The sequence below is a fragment of the Oryctolagus cuniculus genome, chromosome 17, assembly GCF_051225735.1.
Source record: "Oryctolagus cuniculus isolate XC-2025 breed Fujian yellow rabbit chromosome 17, ASM5122573v1, whole genome shotgun sequence".
NCBI lineage: Eukaryota > Metazoa > Chordata > Mammalia > Lagomorpha > Leporidae > Oryctolagus > Oryctolagus cuniculus.
In genome coordinates this window covers 63,631,913-63,655,628 of record NC_142883.1, presented here as the reverse complement: position 1 = coordinate 63,655,628, position 23,716 = coordinate 63,631,913, and the positions used below count along the sequence as shown (strand labels likewise).

Genomic DNA, 23,716 nt, shown 5'->3' with positions numbered 1-23,716 from the left:
TAGGCACCTCCCACCCAATGCCCTAAGCTCCTCTCACTCAGTGCCCTAGGCACCTCCCCCCCAGTGTCTTAGAGACCTCCCACTTACTACCCTAAGCTCCTCCCACTCAGTGCTCTAGGCACCTCCCACCCAGTGTCTTAGAGACCTTCCACTCAGTGTCCTAAGCTGCTCCTACCCAGTGTTTAGGCACCTCCCACCCAGTGCCCTAGGTACCTCCCACCGTGTCTTAGAGACCTTCCACTCAGTGCCCTAAGCTTCTCCCACTCAGTCCCCTAGGCACCTCCCACTCAGCCCCTTAAGCTCCTCCTACCCAGTGTCCTAGGCACCTCCCACCCAGCCCCTAAGCTCCTCCCACTCAGTCCCCTAGGCACCTCCCACTCAGCCCCTTAAGCTCCTCCTACCCAGTGTCTTAGGCACCTCCCACCCAGCCCCCTAAGCTCCTCCTACCCTGTGGGCAGTGAAGGCGATGAAGCCACCTTTGGCCCTGGCAGCCTGGCCCTGGCTGAGCCACTCGGCCTGCCATGCACCTGCTAGAGCCCCTACCCCCACCCCGGCCGCCACCCCAGGGGCACAGGGCAGCCCCGGCCAGCTGTCCTGGGACCTTTGCTTGACTCCCGGCGGGACGATGGCGCAGTGTCGGGACCTGGAGAACCACCACCACGAGAAGCTGCTGGAGATCTCCATCAACACCCTGGAGAAGATGGTCAAGGGCGAGCCGGACGAGGACCTGCCCGACGACGTGCGAGCGGTGAGCACGGCCGCGGGGGAGGGCCCCCCCACCACCCAGAGAGGAAGCCCGCAGCAGGTGCCCGGTGGGGGCGCCGTCAGCCAAGGAGGGCGCGAGGAGGGGGTGGCGTCAGTTTTCCAGCAGGCCGGGGCTTCTGGAACTTTCTACAAGACACCACTACAAACGTGTCGCGTCTGAGGTGGTCCCCGCGTGCAGGTCGTCTTACTTTTAGCAGCACAGTTCCTGATGCAACGGGACGCTCTCCCGCTTCCCACCGGCCCGGTCCAGGGATGGACGTGGGCAGGAAGCAAGAGGCAGCCCAGGCTCCCCGCTCCTTGCCTGGGGCCTGTGCATGGGCGGGCCCAACCGCAGCCACAGCCCTGGCCTGTGTGTGTGTTTGGGACAAAGCCCAGGCTTTGACAGGAAGGGCCCAGGGCCTGGAAGGTGTCCCGGCATGCCTGCTGCTGGCATTCCACATTCTCAGCTTCTCTCCCCCACCCTGCTGGTCACGCCGAGCCCGGCCACCGCCACCCTGTGCGTTCAGCCCCAGAACAACCCTCTCAGGCTGCCCTCCAGCCTGTGACACTGTTGCCTGCTAATGGCTTCCTGTGGCTCCTAGATCAAGCTCTTCCTGCAGCCCACCACACGCCGATGACCGGGCCTGCCCTGCGTCAGCAACTGCCTCTCGCCCTTCTCATGCCCGGTGCCCAGTGCCCCGGCCTGAGCCAGTCCCGTCTCCCAGACAGCTGAGAGTCCAGCTCTCCGGTGTGCTCTTCCTCTGGTCTCTGTGCCCCTGAGACCCCAGCTCCAGCATCCGCCCCTTGGAGGAGACACCCTCAGGGTCTCTGTCTCGCATTGCCATCCCTCGCTGTCTGGTGTAGGTGGGTCTCCCTCTGTCTGTCTCTCTGTGTGGGCAGCAGGGCACGGGGCACAGCATGGAAGCCGGGAGGCGTCCCCAGATGGTGCAGGTGTGTGCACCACGCCCTCCTCTGTCACGTGCTCGGCTGATTCCTGCAGACACAGCCTCTGTCCCACGGTCCCAGAAAGACAGACAGACGCCCGACAGCATGGGGGACAGGGCTTCTCTGTCCCCGGCTTTGCCTCTCTCAGCCACGAACCACAGCTGAATGGTGCTGTGTGTTGTTGATGGCAGTGTCTTTAAGATTTATTTCTTGATTTGAAAGTCAGAGTTACACAGAGAGGGAGAGACAGAGAGTAAGATCGTCTATCCACTGGTTCACTCTCCAAGTGGTCGCGATGGCCAGGAGCCTGGAACTCCATCCGGGTCTCCCACGTGGGTGCAGGGGCCCCAGCACTTGGGCCATCTGCTGATGCTTTTCCCAGGCCCTAGCAGGGAGCTGGATCAGAAGAGAAGCAGCCGGGACTCGAACTGGCGCCCACAGGTTATACTGGCACTGCAGGTAGCGGCTTTGCCTGCTACGCCACAGTGTTAACCCCAGCCGACTGCTGTGGGCCAGCAGAGGAGAGTGCCACCCTACTGGAGCCGGGAGGCAAGGCTGCCCCAGAGAGAGCCCGCTCTGGAATCGTCCACACAGCAATGCCGACCGCCACGCCCTGCCGCAGCTCTGTGACACCCAGCGGGTACAGGACAGACAGGTGCTCACTCCCACGGCTGCAACAGCACCAGAAACATGGGTCCCGGAGGCCGAGGGCTGAGAACCAGGCCGGGCTGGTGCTTCCGGTGGCCAGCCCCCCCTCCCACCCATCTACCGCTGGCTCATGAGGCCTGGGAACCCTGGGGCAGCACCTGCTGACCGAGGCAGCCGGCAGTGCAGAGCCCCCCCAACCCCGAGGGCCCCATGATCCGTGTCACTCACTGCACCCACAGAGGTGCTTCGGTAGGCACCTTGAAAACTGTCACTTTTGGGAGAATTTTGGATTTACGAATCCCCCCCCCCCCCACACACATACTGGGGATGTTCAAACTGGTAAAGTCTATGCAAATGATATTTCAAGAATCTCAAAAAAAAAAAAAAAAAAAAAAAGCTTCAAAACTGGAAGCACTTCCGGCCCGGGCACTTTTGCATGGGGCATACCCGACCTGTCTATCACCCTTGTTTACAGATGAGGGACAGCAGGTGCACCTGGGGCTGGCAGAGGTCGGGCGTACTGGCCGAGGTGCCAGAGCTTTCAAGGACCAGGCTCTAGGGTGACTTAAGCAGAGCCTGGGCTGTTGTCACTGTAGAGCCACCATGGGGACCCTCACTGTGGACTCCAGTTGGGGGGGAGGCGTCCAGGCGCTGGACTTGACCCCACAGGCCACTTGACCTCAAGTGAAACTGCACTTTTTTTTTGTTTTGTTTTTGAAAGAGTTAGAGAAGGAGAGGCAGAGAGAGAGAGAGAGAGAGAGAGAGAGAGAGAGAGGTCTTCTATCCGCTGGTTCACTCCCCAATTGGCCACAACTGCTGGAGCTGCGCTGATCTGAAGCCAGGAGCCAGGAGCTTCTTCCAGGTCTCCCATGCAGGTGCAGGGGCCCAAGCACTTGGCCATCTTCCACTGCTTTCCCAGGCCACAGCAGAGAGCTGGATCAGAAGTGGAGCAGCCAGGACTCAAACTGGCGCCCATATGGGATGTGGACACTGCAGGGGGCGGCTTTACCCACTACGCCACAGCTCCAGCCCGACCCCAAGATTTTGCAACAATGTCCACTGTGCAGAAAATTGAGCTCCTCTTACGTGGTGATGAGCGCCACCCGGTGGAGTCCCATGGATGAGGCCGTCTCTCAAGAAGGGATTTGTGTTCCTAGGGCTAGACTTGCCTGGAGCTGGCGGCCAGGGAGGGCCCAAGTGACTGCAGGCCTGAGGAGCCCCAGCCGGGCCCAGGAGGCTGCCTCCCTCCCCTGGCACAAGTCCCTGCCCCATCAGACTGAGCGGCTCCTTTGTGGGTGGGGGTGAGGACTTGTGGGGTCCTGGGCGCCCTGGGGTGGGAGATGGATAGGATGACCTGATTGAGTGCCGGCACCACAGGGGCTCTCCGGGGTGGGGGTGGGGTACCAGCTCTCAGAAGCGCCCCTGAGCAGTGGCTTGGGAAGACATGTATCTGCACAGCCGTGAGACCCAGACAGACGGGGGGTGGCGCAGCAGTGGCCCCTGCCTCGCCCCGGAGCTCTGCAGCAGCTGCAGGGGAGTCTGGAACAGTCTCTCCATAAGAACTACTCCTGGGCTGCTGTGGGTACGGGGGCATACTGGAGACCGGGGGGTGGGGCAGAGGAGGGGCATGTCCAGCTCCCAGGGCACAGGATACCAGGACAGGCTCAGAGCCCCGGCGGGGCCTGCTGCTGCTCTACCTCGCGTCGGACAAAGCAAGCAGGTTTTGGCGGGAGGAGCCAGGCCCTCCCTAACAACACAGGCTGTCTTGCAGGGGTGGGGAAGGGCTGGCCCACAAAGGGGGCTGGCACTATGGTGTAATGGGCTAAGCCTCCACCTGTGACACTGGCATCCCATAGGGGTGCCAGTTCGAGTCCCAGCTGCTCCATTTCCAGTCCAGTTCTCTGCTAATGCACCTGGGAAAGGAGCAGAGGATGGCCCGAGTGCTTAGGCCCCTACTACCCACATGGGTGACCCTGGTTCCTGGCTTTGGACCGGCCCAGCTCTGGCCATTGCAGCCATTTGGGACATGAACCAGCAGATGGAAAACCATCCCCCGCCCCCGTAACTCTGCCTTTCAAATAGATGTTTAAAAAAAAAAAAAGATAATTCCGGTATGAGCAGCAGAGGCCAGCCCGATCCCAAGCACAGCACAGTCCAGGAGAGAACAGAAGTGGCCGCCCCCTCCAGGTACCCTGGAGACCAGAACTGACAGCTCCCATTCCTACCTAACCGCCTTGGTCCAGGCTGCCTTCGTTGGCCCCTTACAAACGGCACGCAGGCCATGGTATCCAAGCAGGCTGCCGGCCGGGCGCACGGCCTCTCCAGAGCCCCTCTCTGCACTCGGGCTCCGGGGGAGACCCATCGCTCCGCCTGGCTTCAGAGGGCAGCCACGACGACCCACTTCCCAGGGTGAAGGAGGAGCCGGGAGGACGGATCGACGCGCTGGCGGCTATTTCTAGAATAACCAGGACGCCCACTTCTGAGCCCTTGCCTGAGGCTCTTGGTGGGCAGATGGCACACTTGTTCTTTTCTCATTTTCATGTGAAAGGCAGAGACAGAGAGAGAGCAAGAGAGGGAAACGGTGGGGTGATCAGTATACTGGAGCACTCCCCGCGAAGACCCACGACTGGGGCTGGGCCAGGCCAAAGCCGCGAGCCCAGGATTCAATCGGGGTCTCCCACGTGGGTGGCAGGGACCCGGGTCCCTGAGCCACCTCTGTCCTCCCAGGACGCACGGGCAGTAGCCAGGAGCTGGATGGGAGGCAGGGTAGGCAGGACTTGAACCAGGCGCTCCAGTATGGAAACATGGGCATCCCAAGCGATGACGTAACTGCTGCGCCAGACGCCTGCCCTGAGATTGTATGTCTTTTTTTTTTTTTTTGGTCAGGCAGAGTTAGACAGTGAGAGAGAGAGACAGACAGAGAGAGAGTTATAGACAGTGAGAGACAGAGAGAAAGGTCTTCCTTCTGTTGGTTCACCCCCTAAATGGCCACTACAGCCGCACTGCGCCAATCCGAAGTCAGGAGCCAGGTGCTTCCTCCTGATCTCCCAAGCGGGTGCAGGGCCCAAGCACTTGGGCCATCCTCCACTGCCTTCCTGGGCCACAGCAGAGAGCTGGGCTGGAAGAGGGGCAACCGGGACTAGAACCCGGGGTGCCGGCGCCACAGGCGGAGGATTAGGCAAGTGAGCCACGGCACCGGCGATTGTCATTGAACCCTTGTTGCCACCTGGCATGGCTTTCTGACATACAGAGAAGGAACCTGGTCACTTCCTCTTATTTCTCTCCCCGACTGTGCTATCTGGGTCCAGATGCCCCATGCCCCACGGCAGCTGACCTGGCCCCCCAACCCCTGGTCCCCCCGATGTGGCACGGTGCAGAAAACCAGCACCCCAGAAGTTAGCATGCACTCTGAGAAGGAGCCGTGGCCAGACCAGTCAGGGAGGCGAGACAGACAAGGTGAAAACGGTTTCTGTCCCACCAGACTCTGCTGAGACCCAGAACCCCTTGGGCCTGGGGAATCTTCAGGAGCAGCCCGGGATGTGCCGGTTTTCGCAAATGCATCTGACCTGTCTGGCCAGAATATTTTTTGCAGAAACAGTGACATCTCAGGGGCTGGCGCTGTGGTGTAGCAGGTAAAGCCACCACCTGCAGTGCCAGCATCCCATATGGGTGCCGGTTCGAGACCCGGCTGCTCCACTTCTGATCCAGCTCTCTGCTATGGACTGGGAAAGCAATAGAAGATGGCCCAAGTCCTTGGGCCCCTGCACCCGTGTGGGAGACCTGGAAGAAGCTCCTGGCTCCAGGTTTCCAATCAGTGCAGCTCTGGCTGTTGCAGCCAGTTGGAGGGTGAACCAGTGAATGGAAGACCTCTCTCTCCCTCTCCTCTCTCTGTGTAACTCTTTCAAATAAAAAAAAAAAAATTAGGTGCAGCTGGGCCAAGATGAAACCCAGAGTGCCCTCTGGGTCTCCCCCGTGGGTGGCAGGGGCCCAAGCACTTGGGCCACCCTCCACTACCTTCCTCGGCACATCAGCACGGAGCTGCATTGGAATCTGGGATCCTGGGACTGACACCAGCACCCCGACATGAGATGCAGAGCCGTAACATGCTGTGTCTTAAATTTTTATTGACATGCCGGGCAGGGAAATGGAGATTTCCTATTCGCTGGTTTATACCCCAACAACAGCCCAGGCCGGGCCAGGCCGAGGCTGGTGGGCACCCGACGACTGGAGCCGTCACTGCTGCCTCCCAGGGTCTGCCTCAGCAGGAAGCTGGGGTCAGGAGCGCTGCCCGGCACGGAGGATACGGGATGCAGGTGTCCCTAGCAGTGTCTTCTCTGCGACACCAAATGCCAGCCCCTTGGCAGCTTTTCGTAAGGCAAAACCAAGGTCAGGAGCAAGGGCAGGCAAGAGGAGACCCCTCCTGGACTCCCAAGTGTGTTGCTGTGGACGTGAGAGGCAGTGTAGCCTAACTGCGGGCAAGCACCCGCGGCTTTGGGCTCCCGCTGTCCTCCGCCGGCCACCAGCGGTCTCCACCTGGCTGACAGGTTTGGGGCAGGTGAGCCTTGTCAGTGCCCGAGGGAGGGGAGCATTGTGGGAACAGGCGTGCTCAGCGAGGTTGCCCTGGTAGCCAGGGAGGGTGCGGGGTACCACCTGCTGGTGCCCAGGGCAGCCAAGGCAGGGCTGGCACGTGTGCACCCGGGGCGGGGGTGGGGGACCCTTCGGTGGGCTCGGAGCAGCGTGCTGACCCCCCCTCCGCCCCCCCCAGCTGTTCGTGGACAAGGACACGATCGTTAACGCCGTCGGGGCCTCGCACGACATTCACCTGCTGAAGATCGACAACCGAGAGGACGAGCTGGTGACCAGGATCAACTCCTGGTGCACGCAGCTGGTGGACAAGGTGAGCTCGCGTGGGGCCAGCGCTGGACCCCTCCCACCCCCACCCCCCCACCGCCGCGAGGGCTGGGGCTAACAGGGGTCTGACGGAGGGCGCTGGGGTTCGGTTTCACTCCTCAGATTCACAGGGATGAGATCACGCGGAACCGCAAGCGGGTGCGGGAGATCAATCAATACATCGACCACGCGCAGAGAGAGCTGGAGAGCCTGGAGAGCCCCGACATGGACTAGCGGCCGCAGCGGCCCCAGCCGGCGGCAGCGCGCATGCGCCCCCGGCTGTCCCAGGACGGCCACGGGGCTGGGGGGGAGGGGGTCTCAGCCCCCTCGCACCTGTCTTTCCCCTGCTCGTGGGAAAACATCCAGATACGGAGAGAAATAAACGCCCGAGCCGCCCTTCCCCTGTGCTTTCAAACCCGAGTCCACGTTCGTGTATGAATGGGAGGAAGAGGCTGGGGCCTGGGCGGGGCCGGCGTCGGCTGCCCCTGGGACCCGGGCACCGCCAGTGCGGGCTGCAGGTCGGGGGGCCGAGCCCGAGGCCCGTGGGTGCTGCGGAGCCAGGCCTGCAGGAGACGCTGCAGCTGCCCCCAGTGTTGGGTGCCGGGGCCAAGCCGCCCAGCTGGGCGCTGTGGCTCCTGTTCACCCCTGCAGGAGCGGGTGCCGCCGACCATGCTTCTCTCTGAGCGGGGGTGGGCAGAGTGGCCTATTTTACAACACCGGACAGTGCCTTCCCCCCCGGGGTGTCCTGGGGTCCCGGGAGACAGCGCGTGGGAAGCAGGGATGAGCAGCTGGGAGGCCATTCAGCCGGAGGAAGCCTGGGCTCGCCCCACTGCCTGTTCCCGGGGCCACGGAGGCTTCTGGGCTCCCGTGGGGAGGCTGAGCGCACACACCCACGCCCGGCGACTGTGCCGGCCCGCTGGGCTGTTTCCAGAGCGAGGGGTCGCTCTCCAGAACAGTAAGAAGCGAGCAGCTTGGCCCGCGGGGGCGCCCTTCCACAGGCGGCCTCGTCACAGCCAGGGACACACGTGCAGCCTGCAGCTCCCCTGCTGCTCCATCTCGGGACCCCGAGCCGCGGCGGGGGAGACCTGGGGGCACCACACACTGCCAGTGCAAAGGGCTATTTTAATAAAGTTAGGGTCGAGGGGAAGTCTCTCGCCCAGTCTCTCGGCCCCACCCCTCCGTCACCGCTGGCCAGCCCGCGGCACCCCGAGTCGGCTGCAGTCCTGGGGTGACTCGGGGAGGATGTGCAGGCCGGGCTGGGGGGATGGGGGCTGTGGCCGTGCAGCCTCTGTCCTGCCCCCCCCCCGCCCCCGGACGCCCGGCCTCACTCCTGCAGGAGCTTGTGCTTGACCGTGGAGCTCTGGGAGCAGAGGTGGATGAAGAGGGTGCCGGCGGCCGTGCGGGCCCGCAGCTCCTGCAGCTCGTAGTCGTGGGCCCACTCCACGTTGCCCCACTTCTGGATCTGAGGAGGAGGAGAGCAGCCGCTGACGGGCACCTGGCCGGGTCCATCACGTGGGAGACCGGCGTGGCTGAGGGGCGCTGGGGGAGGACCCCCCGTCACCCACTCCTGTGGATGGCCGGAGCAGGCGACCCTCCCTGTGTGGTCTAGGAGCTGCGCATAGGCCCAGGCCGGCGGTGGCTGCCCACGGCTGGGCGGGCTGGGCACCCACACCACCCATGGATTTCCTGGGAGGGCACCCAGCCCGCCTGCGGCCCCTGCTCCCAGGACCCCGGCGTGGAGTGGCCTGTGACTGAGTGCTCCTCGGACACGCGACATGGCCGTCTGAACATCTCTGACTCCAAACTGGCCTGCGGGCTCATCCCCGGCCAGGGCCCGGCAGGCCAGGCCGGCTGCTGCCCCCGCTCGCCCAGGGACCTGGACTCTGCCACACCACACGAGCCGGCTCCCCCAGCCCCTCCCCTCCCCATTCCTGCGTGGTGGGTCCTGGCATCCAGAGTACCCAGCATGCTCCGCCAGGCGCAGGCAGTGCCTGTCCCCGAGGCTCTCCTGAGCGGCCGGGGGAGGGGCACACGGTACAGGAAGGCATTTCTCTGTCTAGTCCTCAGGGCAGCCGAGGTTGGAGGCACGGCTGCAAGACGGCAACCCCGAGCCCGCGAACGCAGCAGCCCCTGCCGGGAAGAGACTCGGGGTGGGCAGGCTTGGCCAAAGCAGGGGCTGAGTCAGGCCAGGGTGGCGTGGTGATCACCCACAGGCAGCCAGCAGCCCTCCAACCTGCTCCCACAGGTCCCAGAGGGACAGCCTTGTGACTCAGGGGCCCCCTGTGTAGAACGGGCACCCGCACAGCCCCCAGCTGGCCGGGCTGTGCACAAGAGGAGGTGGGGGCACTTCCTGTGCCTGCCGGTGCCTCGGACGGGCCTTATTCTGGTGGCTGGACTTACTCGACGGCAACACAGGCCAGGGTTAGGTGAACGTGCGGTGCCCCTGCCCCGCCCCCCCGGGCCGCGACCCTCACCTGGTACTCCTCCTCCAGGCGCGACAGCAGCACGGCCTGCTCCACCGTCAGGTGCAGGTCGGTCAGGCCCAAGGTCAGCACCATGGACTTGAGCTGGGTCACCACGAACTCGATCCCTGCGGGGCCGCGAGCGGAGTCAGGCCCACGCCCTCAGGCAGCCCCTGCACCCCCGAGCAGGGAAAGGGAGGGGGAGAGTGTGCTGCGACCCTTGGGGTCCACGCCCTCTTCCCTGGCGTCCTCTTCCGCCCAGCCTGGCCAACTAGAGCAGCCCCGCCCCACAGCCCCGCAGCGGGTTCCCAAAGGGCTTGTAATTGCAGACATCGGCTGGAGAGCCAAGCCCGGCTTTCTTGCTAGGAGGCGCGGAGCTGTGTGGATGGCCAGCTCCCAGACATTCCCCCCGCCCGGGCCCCACCCCTCACTCGGGGTGCTGAGTGTAGTGTGTGTCACCCGCCCACAGGAAGCTGCGCACGCGCTCTCCGGGCACACCTTGGAGGGCCCACATGTTGTAGGATGCCAGGTGGTTGGCCAGCACCTTGTGAGTCCTGGCGGGGATGCTGGGTCCCATGATACTGGTGGAGGAGCCGATCTCCACGCCGTACCTGCAAGGAGAAGGCTTAAAGCCTGCCCGAGACCTGTGTGGAGTTTCTGTCTCCTGACTCTGGCCTGGCTCAGCCTTGGCTGTTGCAGGCATTTGGGGAGTGAACCAGCAGTGAGACCCTTTTTATCTTGTCTTGCTACATTTCAAATAAATAATTTTTAAAAATACATCAAATTAATTTTTTTTAAATACAGCATGGGATACTTGTTTTTCAAATATTTTAAAAGCCTTTTAGGGTGGCCGGCACCGCGGCTCAATACGCTAATCCTCCACCTGGCGGCGCCGGCACACCGGGTTCTAGTCCCGGTAGGGGTGCCAGATTCTGTCCCGGTTGCCCCTCTTCCAGGCCAGCTCTCTGCTGTGGCCAGGGAGGGCAGTGGAGGATGGCCCAGGTGCTTGGGCCCTGCACCCCATGGGAGACCAGGAGAAGCACCTGGCTCCTGCCTTCGGATCAGCGCAGTGCGCCTGCTGCAGCGGCCATTGGAGGGTGAACCAACGGCAAAGGAAGACCTTTCTCTCTGTCTCTCTCTCTCTCACTGTCCACTCTGCCTGTCAAAAAAAAAAAAAAAAAAAAAGCCTTTTAGGGTGGCCAGAGCCGTGGCGCAGTGGGTAAAGCCGCCGCTTGCAGTGCTGGCATCCCATGTGGGCACCAGTTCGAGTCCTGGCTGCTCCACCTCTGATCCAGCTCTCTGCTATGGCCTGGGAAAGCAGTAGAAGATGGCCCAAGCGCTTGGGCCTCTGCACCCACATGGGAGACCCAGAAGAAGCTCCTGGCTCCGGGCTTCAGATCGGCACAGCTCTAGCCATCATGGCCATTTGTGGAGTGAACCAGCGGATGGAAGACCTCTCTCTCTCTCTCTCTCTCTGCCTCTTAACTCCACCTTTCAAATAAATAAATCTTTAAAAGAAAAAAAAAGCTCTTCCCATTAAGGAAGACGCCGGGTATCAGCAACTCCTTGAACCCTGCGCCCACGGACGTGACCCGTGACGCATGAGCAGCGCCCGACACTGCAGTCATGGCGATGAAGAGAAGAATGAAAAGTGTCCCCCAAATCTGCGCATTAACTGTGGGCTCGGCACTGAACGCACCCACTCCTGGGGTCCTCCCCACACCACCGGCCCTACTCGCAGATGAGGAAACTGAAGCTGGACGGACTCAGTGGCCCAGAGGCACACGGCTCCCGCTCACGGTCGCGGAGCTGGCGCGCAGACCGGCACCGCTGCCCTGCTCCTGCCCCGGACCTAGGCGGATCCTGCCGGGATCCTGCCCCTCCCGGAGGGCGCTGGACTGGCCCTGCGCCTGCTGCGGGCTCGCTGAACGTGTCTCCCAAGGGACCGCTGTTCTGCAAGGCGCGCGGTCTCAGAACGCCCGAGGGGAGCCGGGCCCCAAGGGCACCCTGAGCTCCGAACGCTCGGGGCGCTGGCGGTGTGGTACCAGCCAGGCCTCCACGGCCTGCCCGGGCCGGCCGGTCTGTGCCACCTCTTACCTGTTCTCAGCCCACTCTATAACTGGATCCCATTCATTCTTTTGGAGCTCCACCAAGGTCTCGGGCTCTTCCACCCTGTAGCTAATTCATGGCAAAAAACCACCTTCATTAATGGAAAAGTACAATTCTTTCATTCGGTGACCGCAAAGGAAACCACAAAGGGGGAGGGCACAGGCTGCTCCGCCCTGGCCCCGCCCCCAGCCCTGCAAGGCTCTCCCCTAAAGTGGCAGTCCTGGGGCCAGCGGCAGCGGCAGCACCTGGGAGCCCGTGAGAAATGCATGTTCCCAGGCCACACACCCCACCCCACCCATCTACAGAAACCGGACCCTCTGGGGCGAGAGCCACAGCACGCAGGCTGAGCCCCGGCCCGGTCGCTGCCGCCTTCCCAGAGACGCACACGAATGGCTCGTTGCCCTCTCAGGAGCCCACCCCCCTCTCGGTGTGGACACACGGTCCTCAAGGCCAGGCTGTGGCCCTCGCGCTGACCGAGAGACACGGAGACCCAGCTGGCTAAGGGGGAGCCGGGCTGCAGGGGTGTCCCCAGACCGCCAACCCAGGTGGACGCCGTGGAAAGCCATGGTCTCGCGCAAGGGAGAGGAGGAGAGAGGCCGTGCGTGTGCAGAACAGCGGGCCCCTCCCCACCCACCAGGGCCCCCGGGACCTGCTCACGCCAGGGCGTCACTTACCAGATGGTGTCAGTGTCCAGAAACTTGATGGCCGCTCGGATCAGCTGGTCCTTGCTCCGCTGGGTCGGGTTGTCCAAGGACGTGTTGCACAGGGTGGTCTGCGGGGAGAGGTGGGTGAGGGGAGGGGGCGGCCGTCAGCACCGGCTGGGCTCGGCCGAAAGCCGGGTGCAGGGCAGCAGGGCGGGGAGCCCTGGAGCGGCGGGGACTGTGCTCCCGTGTGCCGGGGCAGCTGTGGGATGCTCGCAGCAGCGCGGTGGGCCTCCCCGAGGTCTCGGGATTCATTGATTTACAGAACGAGAGAAGTGACAGCGGGAGACATCCTCCACCCGCTAGTTCACCCCCAGATGAAAGACTGCTCTCTGTGTCTGTCCCTCTCTCTGTAGCTCTGACTTTTAAAATAAATAAAAATTTAAAAACAAAGTACCTATCTAATTTAATCCCCATGACAAAGCTCTGGAGTAGGTACAATTATCATACCCATTTCACAGATGTAAGAGACTGAGGCCCGGGGCGGTCAGACACAGTGAATAAGACCCGTAGGCAGGAATGGGACACAGATCTGACAGAACGGCTTTTCCAGCGGGCGCCCTTAGCACACAGGCAGCGGGGACGCTGACATCCAGGCCGCACCCACACTGGTTCTGAGATCTGCCTGGACAATAAGAGGTTGCTCAGTGCGCTGTCTGCGGCCCTGGTCGCCCCCAGCTCATCTGCTGGCCAAGGAGCAGGCTGGCCCCTCAACAGGACGCCCTCCGGGTTGGTGGGCCAGGGTGGGAGCCACCATCCTCAGGCGGGGCGCCCCCTGCGCTGACCACAGCTCCCTGAGGCGAGCGCTCTTCACCCACCTTTTAGAGGCGGGGGGCCCAGGGCCGAGCAAGCGGCAGCCCCTTCCCCAGGGTCACCGTCAGGGAGCCCCTTGCCCAGGGTCACCGTCAGGCAGCTGCGGGCTGGACCTGGGGGCCTCAAGCAGCCCCCTCGGTGGGCACGGGCGGGGCTGGCACTATGGGAGCCTTCCTGCCCCTGCTGCCTTTAGCCAGGATTTACCGAGTGCCAACGAGGCTTCCCGCCAGGGGCTGGCTGTCGCTGGTTAAGAGTGCAAGGGACGTGGCCCCTGCCCTTCTGTCGCTCAGCGGGCAGCAGGGGAGACAGACAGGACCTGTGCAGACGCCAAAAAAAAAAAAAAAAAAAAAAAAGCAACAGCGACAACCCGGACGCAGGATGAGCCGCCGTGACAGAGAAGAGGGCCGGGCAGCCGGCAGAGGTGACGAATGTCCGAATGTCCTCAGACCAGAGCTGGCCATGCGAGGGGCCACGCAAGGGACTGCGGTGGCTAGGCCGCTGGGGAGAGAGCCTGGCGAGACGTGCGGCTGTCCCGGGCAGGCCGGAGCCCTCCCACCCCCACCCCCGGGCCCTGCCAGGACGTGGAAGGGAGCCCCGGGCTTGTTACCAGGTGCATGGTGTAGGACTTGATGGTGTCCTGCTGGGACTCCCACTCGGTGGCCACGGCAATGGCCAGGGCCTCACTGGGCACGGTGAAGAGCTTGGCCTGGGGCGTCTTCAGCTTCCTGTGGTCCAGGTTTATCTCAAAGCCACCTCGGGACAGCAAATGAAGGCCTCTCAGGGGTCGTCACGGGGCAGCGGGGGCCGAGCCTGTATTTGGCCGGAGTCCCTTTACGGAAACGCGTAGGGACGAAAGCGCAAAGGACAATCCCGCCACTGAAGTGGCAGCGGATAAAGAAAAAAATAAAACAAGCAAGCAAGCAAGCAAGCAAAGGAGCCCGCGCTGCCGGCCGTCCACGCACAGAGCTCAGACACTCACCTTCGCCCTGGCTGATGCTCACGTTCTGGTAAAACCTCTTCCTCTCTGTAAGAGACGATTGCTTCATTAAGGCAGTTGAAACCACGCCGCCGCGGCTCTGGGGGCCCCCGCCCCGTGTGTGCAGACGGCTCGCTAGCGCGGATGGATTTTGGGCCACCCCCACGGCCGCCCACGCCCCGCACACATCCCAGACTGGGTGAAAGTCATAGACCCATTCGGGCAAGACTCTGGGCCTCTCAGGAGAAGCCAGTGTGTGCGTGTGCAGTGCACGTGTGTGTGTGCACGCGTGTGTGGTGTGTGGGCAGGAGGTAGAGCTCCCAGGAGCGCCTCCCACCCCCTCTCCCCAATTAATTAACCTAATTAACCGGCTTGCGCATCTATTCAGCAGGAACTCCAAACCTTTGCTTTAAGAAGGGGAAGAAAAAAAATCAGTGTTCAGCATTTTCTTTTGAAAACAACTTGAATAATATCTTCGACGATGCTGTAAACACATACTCCTTTACCCTGCAAGGATTAAAACCTAAGGCCTGGGCCTGGCGCTGTGGCGTAGCGGGTAAAGCCACTGCCTGCAGTGCTGGCATCCCATATGCGCACCGGTTCGAGTCCCGGCTGCTCCACTTCTGGTCCAGCTCTCTGCTATGGCCTGGGAAAGCAGTGGAAGATGGCCCAAGATGGACCCCTGCACCTGCGTGGGAGACCTGGAAGAAGCTCCTGGCTCCTGGCTTCAGTCTGGCCCCGCCCTGGCCCTTGTGGCCCTCTGGGGAGTGAACCAGCGGATGGAAGATGTCTGTCTTTTTGTCTCTCCTTCTCTGTAACTCTGTCTTTCAAATAAATAAATAAATCTTTACAGAAAATGGCAATGCAGTGTGTGGAGGAAAAGGAGATCCCTTAGTTTGCTCTCAAGCTTTAAAAAGGACAATGTTAAGTTAAACACTTCACTCATCCAAACAGACTCTGAAGATTCAAAGGCCCTGCCGTGTGCATCCTGGGCCCAGGACGATGGGCAGAGGGCGTGGGTTTCTCGCCAGACACAGGGTTCCCATGTTTCCACGCCACACCGGTGTCACTCCTGTTAAAGACAGGAAGCCGGGGTGGGTGTTTGGTGGGCACTTGAACGTCACACAGGACGGCGGCATCCACGTCAGGGTGCCTGGGTCACGAGTCCCGGCTCCCTGCCTCAGTGCAGCCTGGGAGGCAGGAGGCGATGGCCCAAGCGGCTGGGTCCCTGCACCCACGGGGGAGACCTGGCCTGCGTCCCAGGCTGCTGGCTTCAGCCCGGCACGGCCATGCATGCTGCAGGCAGTGCAGACTGGGGGGGCAGCAGACGGGGGTCTCTGTCTCTCTGCTTTCCCGTAGAGTAAGGACGGGGACCCCGTGTCCCCAACCAACTAAGCAGCTTCCTGCTAATGGCCTGGAAACCTAGCAGCCGCCAGTGTCCAGGCTGGCCTTCTGTTTGGACCGGCCCAAAGTCTCAGGATCTACAACTCCCACAGTGCACCAGGAAGAGGAAGTGCCGGTCTCAGCGCGGCCCCAGCGCCTTTATCCTTTAAAACAGTGCCATCTGGTGGCCGCCTCTGTTGTCTGCACCCCTAGGGGCAGCTGTATTTCTAGGTAGCAAAATCTCCAGGCGAGATAACATAAAGAACCCTTAAGAAATCCACAATAGAAAGACAACCCAATTAAAAAATGGAAGAGGGATTTTAAAATAGACATTTTTCTCAAAGAAAATATACACGTGGCCGAGAAGCACGTGCAAACACACGTGAGGTCGTTCACAAGTAGGGAGATGCAAACCAAGACCACAGGTGGAGATCCCGCCTCACGCCCTGCCGCACAGCTGTTGTCAAAAAGACCTGGGCAGCTGTTTAGTGTAGAGGCTGAGACACCACGTCCCCCGTCAGAGTGCACCGATTTGACACCTGATTCGTTCCCGACTCCAGCTTAGTGCAGACCCCGGGAAGCAGGGGTGATGGCTCACGCAACTGCGTTCCCACCACCGGCTCTGGGCTTTCTGCTTTTTAAAGATTTTTATTTATTTGAAAGGCAGGGTTGCAGAGAGGCAGAGGGAGAGAGAGGTCTTCCATCCGCTGGTTCACTCCACAAATGGCTACAACAGCCGGAGCTGCACCCATCCAAAGCCAGGAGCCAGGAGCTTCCTCCGGGTCTCCCATGTGGGTGCAGGGGCCCAAGCCCTTAGGCCATCCTCTACTGCTTTCCCAGGTCATAGCAGAGAGCTGGATGGGAAGAGGAGCAGCTGGGACTAGAACCGGCACCCATATAGGATGGTGGTGCGGCAGGTGGAGGATTAACCTACAGCACCACATCGCCAGCCCCGAATAAACATTTTAAAAATAGCAGTAACTGTTGGCAAGGATGTGGAGCAATCAATCCCCACGCATTGCTGCCGGGGCCTGTGACCCAGCGCAGCCCCCGTCGGGAGAAAGTTAATGTCACCATCTGACCCGGCAGTTCCAGGGCCCACAGAAAACCTGCACGCACAGGGCGGGTGCCTGGCACGGCAGCGTAGATGGCTGCTGGCACACCCACACCCTGGATCAGAGCTGCCCATTCGAGCCCCAGCTACTCTGCTTCCAATCCAGCTTCCCGCCAGTGTGCTGGAGGCGGAGGCTCATGGCTCAGGAGTTTGCTTCCTTGTCACTCCTGTGGAGAGACTGGGGTGGAGTCCCTGGGCTCCTGGGCTCAGCCCTGGCCGTTGTGGGCCTTTGGTGAGTGGGAGACCTCTGTCTGTCTCTGCCTTTCAGACAGAATGAAAATACAATTTTTTGAAAAGTGTACACAAATGTCAACAGCAAAATTATTCATAATAGGCAAAAAGTAGAACCAATCCAAATGCCTTATCAGTGAATGAACGGATAAAATGAAATACAGTCCATGTACACAGTGGAACATCAAGTGACAAAAAGTAATGGAGGCGTAGCAGATTAAAATGCCACCTGCAGTGCTAACATCCCACATGGGAACTGGTTCTAGTCCCGGCTGCTCCTCTTCCGATCCAGCTCTCTGCTATGACCTGGGAAGGCAGTAGAAGATGGCCCAAGGACTTGGGCCCCTGCACCCACGTGGGAGACCTGGAGGAAGCTCCTGGTTCCAGATCAGCACAGCTTCAGCCATTGCAGTCATCTGGGGAGTGAACCAGTGGGTGGAAGACCTCTCTTCTCTCTCTCCCTCTGTAACTCTGCCTTTCAAATCAATCAATCAATCTTTAAAGAACCAAAAGTACGAATACTTGATACGACCTTAAAGACGAAGGCAAAAAACAGACAAGTGGGGTCCCATCAAACTAAAAACCCTCTTACAGCAGTGCAACAGTCAATCAACAGAGCGAAGGCACAACCCACAGAACAGGAGAAAATATTCACAAACTCTGCCCCTGACGAGGGGGCACAAAGAAGCAATTTCAGCCCAAAAACAGCACCCAAAGGAGCCAGAGAGAGAGCAAGAGCTGTACACAGACACCCCTCGAAGGAGGACACACAGATGCCCAAAGGGACCCGAGCAAAGGCTCAGCACGGCGAATCGCCACGGGAGCGCAGAGCCAGCCCGGGGAGAGAGCGTCTCCCTTGTCAGGTGCAGGAGATAACGCACACCAGCTAGGAGGTGAGGGAGGGCACCCTCGGAGGCTGCGGGTGGGAATCTGCGCAGTCGCGGTGCAAGGCAACACAAAGGCTTCTCCAGAAACTACAGCTAGAACCACCACAGGTGGCCGGCGCCATGGCAGAGTGGGTGAGGCTGCTGCCCGCAGCGCCGGCATCCCATATGGGCACCAGATCAAGTCCTGCTGCTCCACTTCCCATCCAGCTCTCTGCTGTGGCCTGGGAAAGCAGTAGAAGATGGCCCAAGTGCTTGGGGCCCTGCACCCGCGAGGGAGACCTGGAGGAAGCTCCTGACTCCTGGCTTCAAATCGGCTCAGCTCAGCCACTGTGGCCAATTGGAGAGTGAACCAGAGAATGGAAGACCTGCCCTCTCTCTCTCTGCCTCTGCTTCTCTCTCTGTGTAACTGTGACATTCAAATAAATAAATACATCTTTAAAAAAAAAAAAGAAAGAAAGAAACTCAGCCTGCTGCAGGTTTACTGAATTTCTGTCCAGCCCTGCTGAGACCACATGGTTCTGTGTTCCTTACACGGCCTGTGGGCTGAAACCTTGCCGGCCCCGGGACTCCCATGGTAACCGATTTGAGTTCTCACGGCGTGTGCGATGCACTGACACATCATGTGGGACCCCGTCAGAGTGTACAATTTTTATATATCAGCTAAAAAGGTTTTACAAATAGATTTTTTAAAAAGATTATTTATTCATTTGAAAGTCAGAGTTACAGAGAGACAGGAGAGGCAGAGAGAGAGAGAGAGGTCTTCCATTCACTGATTCACTATCCCAGATGGCTGCAACGGCTGGAACTGTGCCGATCCAAAGCCAGGAGCCAGGAGCTTCTTCCAGGTCTCCCACGTGGGTGCAGGGGCCCAAGGACTTGGGCCATCTTCCACTGCTTTCCCAGGTCACAGCAGAGAGTTTTATGGGAAGAGGAGCAGCCGGGACTCAAACCAGCGCCCATATGGGATGCCAGCACTGCAGGCGTCAGCTTACTCGCTACACCACAGCGCCGGCCCCCTAAATAGGTTTTAAAAGACTACACTCTCTTTACCTGAAATGTCCAACGCAGAGCAATCTAGAAATGGAGACAGGGCAGTAGCGGTTGCCCGTGGCTGGAGGGTGGACAGGGTAAGGGGAGATGATAACTGCAGGGTAAGAGTTCCTTCTGGGGGTGACAGAAATGCTCCAAAATTGAGCGTGATGCAGAGTGCGCGATCGGAATGTACTAACACCCCCTGAATCTGACCGAAAGAGAATGACCTGCAGCGTAAGCGAATCAGCTCTCGATGAAGTGCTCAACTCTTTTTTTTTTTTTTGCCCCAGGCCAAATGTATGAACACGCTATTTTCCAGACAGCTCTGACATGCAGGCCAGGGGCTGACAAACTTCCTGTCAAGACCACAAGGCAGGGCTGGTGCTGTGGCGTATGGCGGGTTAAGCTGCCACCTGTGACTCGGGCATCCCAGATGGGCGCCGGTTCGAGTCCCAGCTACCCCATTTCTGATCCAGCTCCCTGCTGTGGCCTGGGAAAGCAGTGGAAGATGGCCCAAGTGCTCTTGCGCTCTCTCTCTCTGTCTCTTTCCCTCTCCCCCCACCCCCGTAACTCTGCCTTTCAAATAAAAATGAATAAATAAAACAAGAACCACAAGACACAAATTCCAGGCCTTGCAGGCCACGCGGTCTCTGCTGGGAACTCCCAACTGCCCGTTCGGTGAAAGCACCTGGAAATGACGGGTAAATGAAAGAGCACTGTCTCTGTGCCAATAAAACTTTATTTGTCATTTGCTCCAAAAAAAAAAAAAGAAAACAAGTAGCAGGCTAGCTTCCTGGTCTACGCATAACAAACCCTGCCTGGATTTCACAGCGCACCCTAGGAGGCTGCCGGGGCTGGGGTAGGGGGTGCCGGTACACACTTGGAGCAGCCGTGTGGCCCAGGCGACAGACAAGGCCCCACTGGGCATGCCCACGCAGCCAGGACACCTCCCACACGGGGCAGCATGGAGCCAGGCTGTCACATCAAGTCTCCCAGCGCCTCAGAGACCCTCTCCTAACCCCCCTGCCCCGGCCTCTGATGACCTCAGGGCCACACTGCAGTCTCCCCCGAGAACAACCGGCCTGGCGCGACTTCCCCCATGCTGAAGCTGAGAACTGGAGGAGCCTTCTAGAACGCAGACACGCACATGCGCACATGCACGCACACACATGAGCGCACGCACACAAACAGGCATGCACACACGCACGCACCCACACACATACGCACGCACACACACACACACACGCGCGCGCGCGTGCACGCGGGGGCCTGGTCTCCGTGTCTCCTCGCCCCTTGCTGCGTTCCCTCATCCACGCGTGTTTTCTCTGCATCTGACTGCCGACCACGCACTGGGGACATCCGGGGGATCCGCACTCCAGAGGAAGCCGGCGGGTCCAAGGCCAAGTGAGCCGCCTCCATTTCAACCCTTTCCTTCTGCGCCCTTTGCTGGTGCTGGGCCCCACTGGGGACGCCCGTCCTTTTCTGCTAATGGCTCTTCCTGGCACACCTGCGGGCCCTGACGGGGGGGGGGGGGGGGGGGGGAACACACACACACACACACACACACACACACACACACACACACACACACGACACATCTCATTTGTATAACCAGGAGGCGGCGCTGTGGTGTAGTAGGTAAAGCCGCCGCCTGCAGTGCTGGCATCCCATATGGGCTACGGTTCGAGTCCCGGCTGCTCCACTTCTGATCCAGCTCTCTGCTGTGGCCTGGGAAAGCAGTGGAGGATGGCCCAAGTCCTTGTACCCGCGTGAGAGACCCGAAGAAGCTCCTGGCTCCTGACTTCGGATCGCCGCGGCGGGTTAGAGGTTCAGCTTGGTCACCTGGCTACACACACTCACCCCTGCTGCGCCCCCGGCCCAGGAAAACAGCGGAAAGAGACGCCACTCCCGATGTCCCCCCGCCCCACCCCCAAACCCCGCTCCTGCGGGGAACCAGCGTCACCGCCTCCCACAGGCCTCCTCGAGTTGGGAGGCAGAGGGGTCGCCCACTTGTTCAGGACAGACGGCTAGACACGGCCAGGAAGCTGCAGCCTTGACCTCTGCCCTGTGACCTTGGCCAAGTCCTGACCCGCGACCCGAACCTGCCCCGTTTGAAACCTCGGCTGACCCTCGCTTCCCTTAGCAGACGCCTCGTGCTCCCATTAACCATGCGAGCCCGGTCCCGCCGCCCGGCCCTGCACGCCCAAAAGCTCGCTCTCAGCCCACCCCAGCCCGACGTGGCCCCTCACCTGTCGGCGGCGCGTAGGCCCGGGCCGGGGACCCCAGGGCTGGCCCCGGCCCCACGGGCCGAGTCAGGAGGCGGCGCCCCCGGTCCCGCAGCCGGAGGCAGCTCCTCCACACTCCACATCGCGCCCCAAGGGCCTCGGGCGCACGCGGGGCGCGAGACCAAGCCGCGCTGTCCGGCTGTACGGAAACCTCTCACGCCTCCCCGGATCCCCTCAGCCGCCTCTGGACGCCGCCATCTTCCGCATAAGCCCTACGGCGCACCGTAGCCGCCGCGCGCCTCCTGCGCACACCGCCCCCGCCCCCGCCGGAGAACCTGCAGCACAAACGCTCCTCGCCCCGCCCCTCCTCCGCGCCGCGCCTCCGGAATAAGACTACAATTCCCAGAAGTGCCCTCGCGCTGCCCGCCACGTGTTTTCTCTGCTCGCCAATGGGCGGAAGCGCTGCGTGAGCTTGCTCCCGCCCTCCCCGGCGCTCCGGAGCACGTGGAGGGAAAGTAGAGTAGGGGTCTGAGCTCAGTACCGGGAGGCCCTGCTCGCAGGTCCAGGGTCGCGGGGGCGGCCGGAGTGCTCGGTGCGCAGCGAGCGGGCGCCCCCCCCCCGCCCGTGCCCCGCGCGTGCGCGCTGTGCCCCTAACGGCCCGGCACGCGCGCGGCAACGGTGGCGGTTCCTCTCCCCTCCCCTGCCCCTTCCCCGCGATGCCGGTGCGCACCGAGTGCCCCCCGCCGGCCAGTGCGTCTGCCGCGTCCGCGGCCTCGCTCAACCCGCCGCCGCCCATCAACACCCAGCAGCCCGGCGTGGCCACCAGCCTGCTCTACAGCGGCTCCGAGTTCCGTGCCCACCAGAAGAGCAAGGGGAATTCGTACGACGTAGAGGTGGTGCTGCAGGACCCTCTGGCCGGGTCCTCCCGCCTGCTAAGACCCTGAGGGAGCCTCCCCGAGTCTCCCAGACCGAGACCCGCTGTCCAGGGTCCTCCTCTTGGGGCCCTCCTCCTGCTGGAGTTTGCTGCGGGCAGAGCAGGATCTCCCGGTGCAACCCACGACTGCTGGCTGCTCAGACCGGGCACTTTCCGCCCGGGTGCTGTCAGCATCTTATTAACTGCCATGCCCTTCCCCGCCCTCTCGAGCGGCTGTGAAACCCCCAAACTCTATGGAATTCAGGGAGAATCGCCCACAGGACGGGAGCTGCAGGTCAGAGCTGTGGGTGAGCGAGTGTGGCTCAGCTGTTCCAAACGCTTCCCCAGTGCCAAGGTCAGCAGATGACGGTACCTACAAGTGCTCTGGCAGGTTTCGCAGGGAACACCTTTGTCACCAGCACCAAGCCTGGAGGCACCTCGGCGTCCCTGCGGTGCTGGCATCCTCTGGCTGCCCGAGTTCATTGCTGCGTGGAGGCCTTGCCTTAGTGTCTGATTTATGGCGTTACCCGGAAGTAGTTGCCGTCTCAGACCTGATAAATGGCACAAAAACTTGTCCAGTTTCTCAGCCCGAGCCCTCGCGTGACGTGAAACATCTCAGCGTGTGCTCCAGGGAGCACGATGCTTTAATCCGAGGGTTTCCTGTGCCAGGAATCCCGCTCAGGATGACGCCACGGGTGTGGGTGTACTATGCGAGTTCAGCCACAAAGTAACCATGCCGGTCTCAGAGCCACATAAGAAGTCACTGGAGCTGTCACAGCACACCTCGAGGCGTGTGGAGCTGGTGTGGTTGCAGGCTGGGTCCTGGCGGGACCCACAGCGGGCCCGGTAATCTTCCACCTTCCCTCGCAGCCAACCCTGACATTCCCTGTCCCATCTGTCTCGGTCTCCGAGAATGGACCCTGCACACAGAGCCTCCAGCCACCGGGTAGCAAAAGCCCTTGCTCGCTCACTCACCACTTTGAAAGCCCTCCATCCCTAACCTAATGGCTCCAAGGGCAGCAAGTTTACTGTACACCCAGCAGGGTTGAGCAGGTCTCTTGGGGCGGGGGAGGCCAGCGTGGAAGAAGAGGAAATTGGCTGGTGGGTGGGCATCGGCTGGCGGCTGCCACCCTCAGAATCCACTGTGCCCCTCGCGCCTCTTCCTCCTGGGCTCCTGGCTCTTGTCATTAGAAACATGAGCGTGTGGACAGGGCGGGCACTCACAGGGTGGTCAGGGTGCTTGACTGGCATCTTAGTTTGTGGCTGGCACGTGCTGTGCCACGGGGGTTTGCTAAGAGGCTGCTTGGAGTCTTCTGCCCATTCGTGGGACGGTCACGCAGCACCGACGCGGAAATGGACTAGGGAGAGAAGTCAGCCGGGGTCAGGGGTGGCGGGCACCACGTGCACGGGTGGGGAGGGCTCGTGCCACAGCCTGCAGCCCAGCCAGAGGCCTGAGCGGTCAGTGAGCGGTCCAAGGTCCTCAGCTGCAGGGAGCTGACAGCGTTCTGGGACCAGCTGGCTTTGTCTACAGGCCACTTGGCGCATGTGTACAGGGGACTCCTGAGGGCCCCGGGGGCTGGTGGGGAGCCTTGGGCTCTGCCGCCTTCCCCAGCCTGGCCTGGCGGGATCTCGCAGCACCGCGG

At 61.3% G+C, this 23,716-nt stretch overlaps 2 protein-coding genes and 1 pseudogene across 24 annotated transcripts in view; 2 read left to right on the top strand and 1 right to left on the bottom strand.

Moving 5' to 3' along the window:
- LOC138843228 (dynein regulatory complex subunit 3) overlaps window positions 1-7,642 on the top strand; it is a 33,515-nt gene extending 25,873 nt beyond the window's left edge. For all 7 annotated transcript variants that reach the window (XM_089317086.1, XM_089317082.1, XM_089317084.1 and 4 more), the window contains 3 exons: window positions 625-748; window positions 7,103-7,234; window positions 7,351-7,642. In XM_089317086.1, coding sequence (XP_089173212.1) covers window positions 625-748; window positions 7,103-7,234; window positions 7,351-7,461 — 367 coding nt within the window. In that variant the 3' untranslated portion in view covers window positions 7,462-7,642. The remainder of the gene's footprint in view (window positions 1-624; window positions 749-7,102; window positions 7,235-7,350) is intronic.
- Window positions 7,643-8,329: 687 nt separating this feature from the next.
- LOC138843096 (ATP synthase mitochondrial F1 complex assembly factor 2) lies at window positions 8,330-21,774 on the bottom strand. 17 transcript variants are annotated; one of them, XR_016223672.1, is made up of 9 exons: window positions 21,185-21,509; window positions 14,292-14,336; window positions 13,920-14,065; window positions 12,950-13,120; window positions 12,473-12,570; window positions 11,787-11,889; window positions 10,188-10,300; window positions 9,702-9,817; window positions 8,330-8,689 (listed from the first exon to the last, which is right to left on the bottom strand). XR_016223672.1 is itself a non-coding variant. In XM_089317127.1 (9 exons), the coding sequence occupies exons 3-9, from the start codon at window positions 13,926-13,928 to the stop codon at window positions 8,552-8,554; spliced, it is 765 nt and encodes a 254-aa protein (XP_089173253.1). In that variant the 5' UTR covers window positions 13,929-14,141; window positions 14,292-14,336; window positions 21,185-21,493; the 3' UTR covers window positions 8,330-8,551. The 17 variants fall into 17 exon arrangements, 15 of the variants coding, with proteins under 15 accessions (XP_089173253.1, XP_089173252.1, XP_089173259.1 ...); XR_016223671.1 differs by having other exon boundaries at window positions 10,234-10,300; window positions 11,787-11,867; window positions 21,185-21,500; XM_089317127.1 differs by having other exon boundaries at window positions 10,149-10,300; window positions 11,787-11,867; window positions 13,920-14,141; window positions 21,185-21,493.
- On the top strand, window positions 21,728-22,281 carry LOC149121291 (glucose-induced degradation protein 4 homolog pseudogene; annotated as a pseudogene).
- Window positions 22,282-23,716: the final 1,435 nt, after the last annotated feature.

Excerpts from the sequence above, each read along its gene's own strand:
- LOC138843096 (XM_089317127.1), bottom strand. Across the intron at positions 12,571-12,949 it reads CTCTTACATCTGTGAAATGG|ACCACCCTGTGCAACACGTC; the intron begins GTATGATAATTG and ends CTCTCCCCGCAG. Across the intron at positions 10,301-11,786 it reads ATAGAGTGGGCTGAGAACAG|GTACGGCGTGGAGATCGGCT; the intron begins GTAAGAGGTGGC and ends TTCTCCTTGCAG.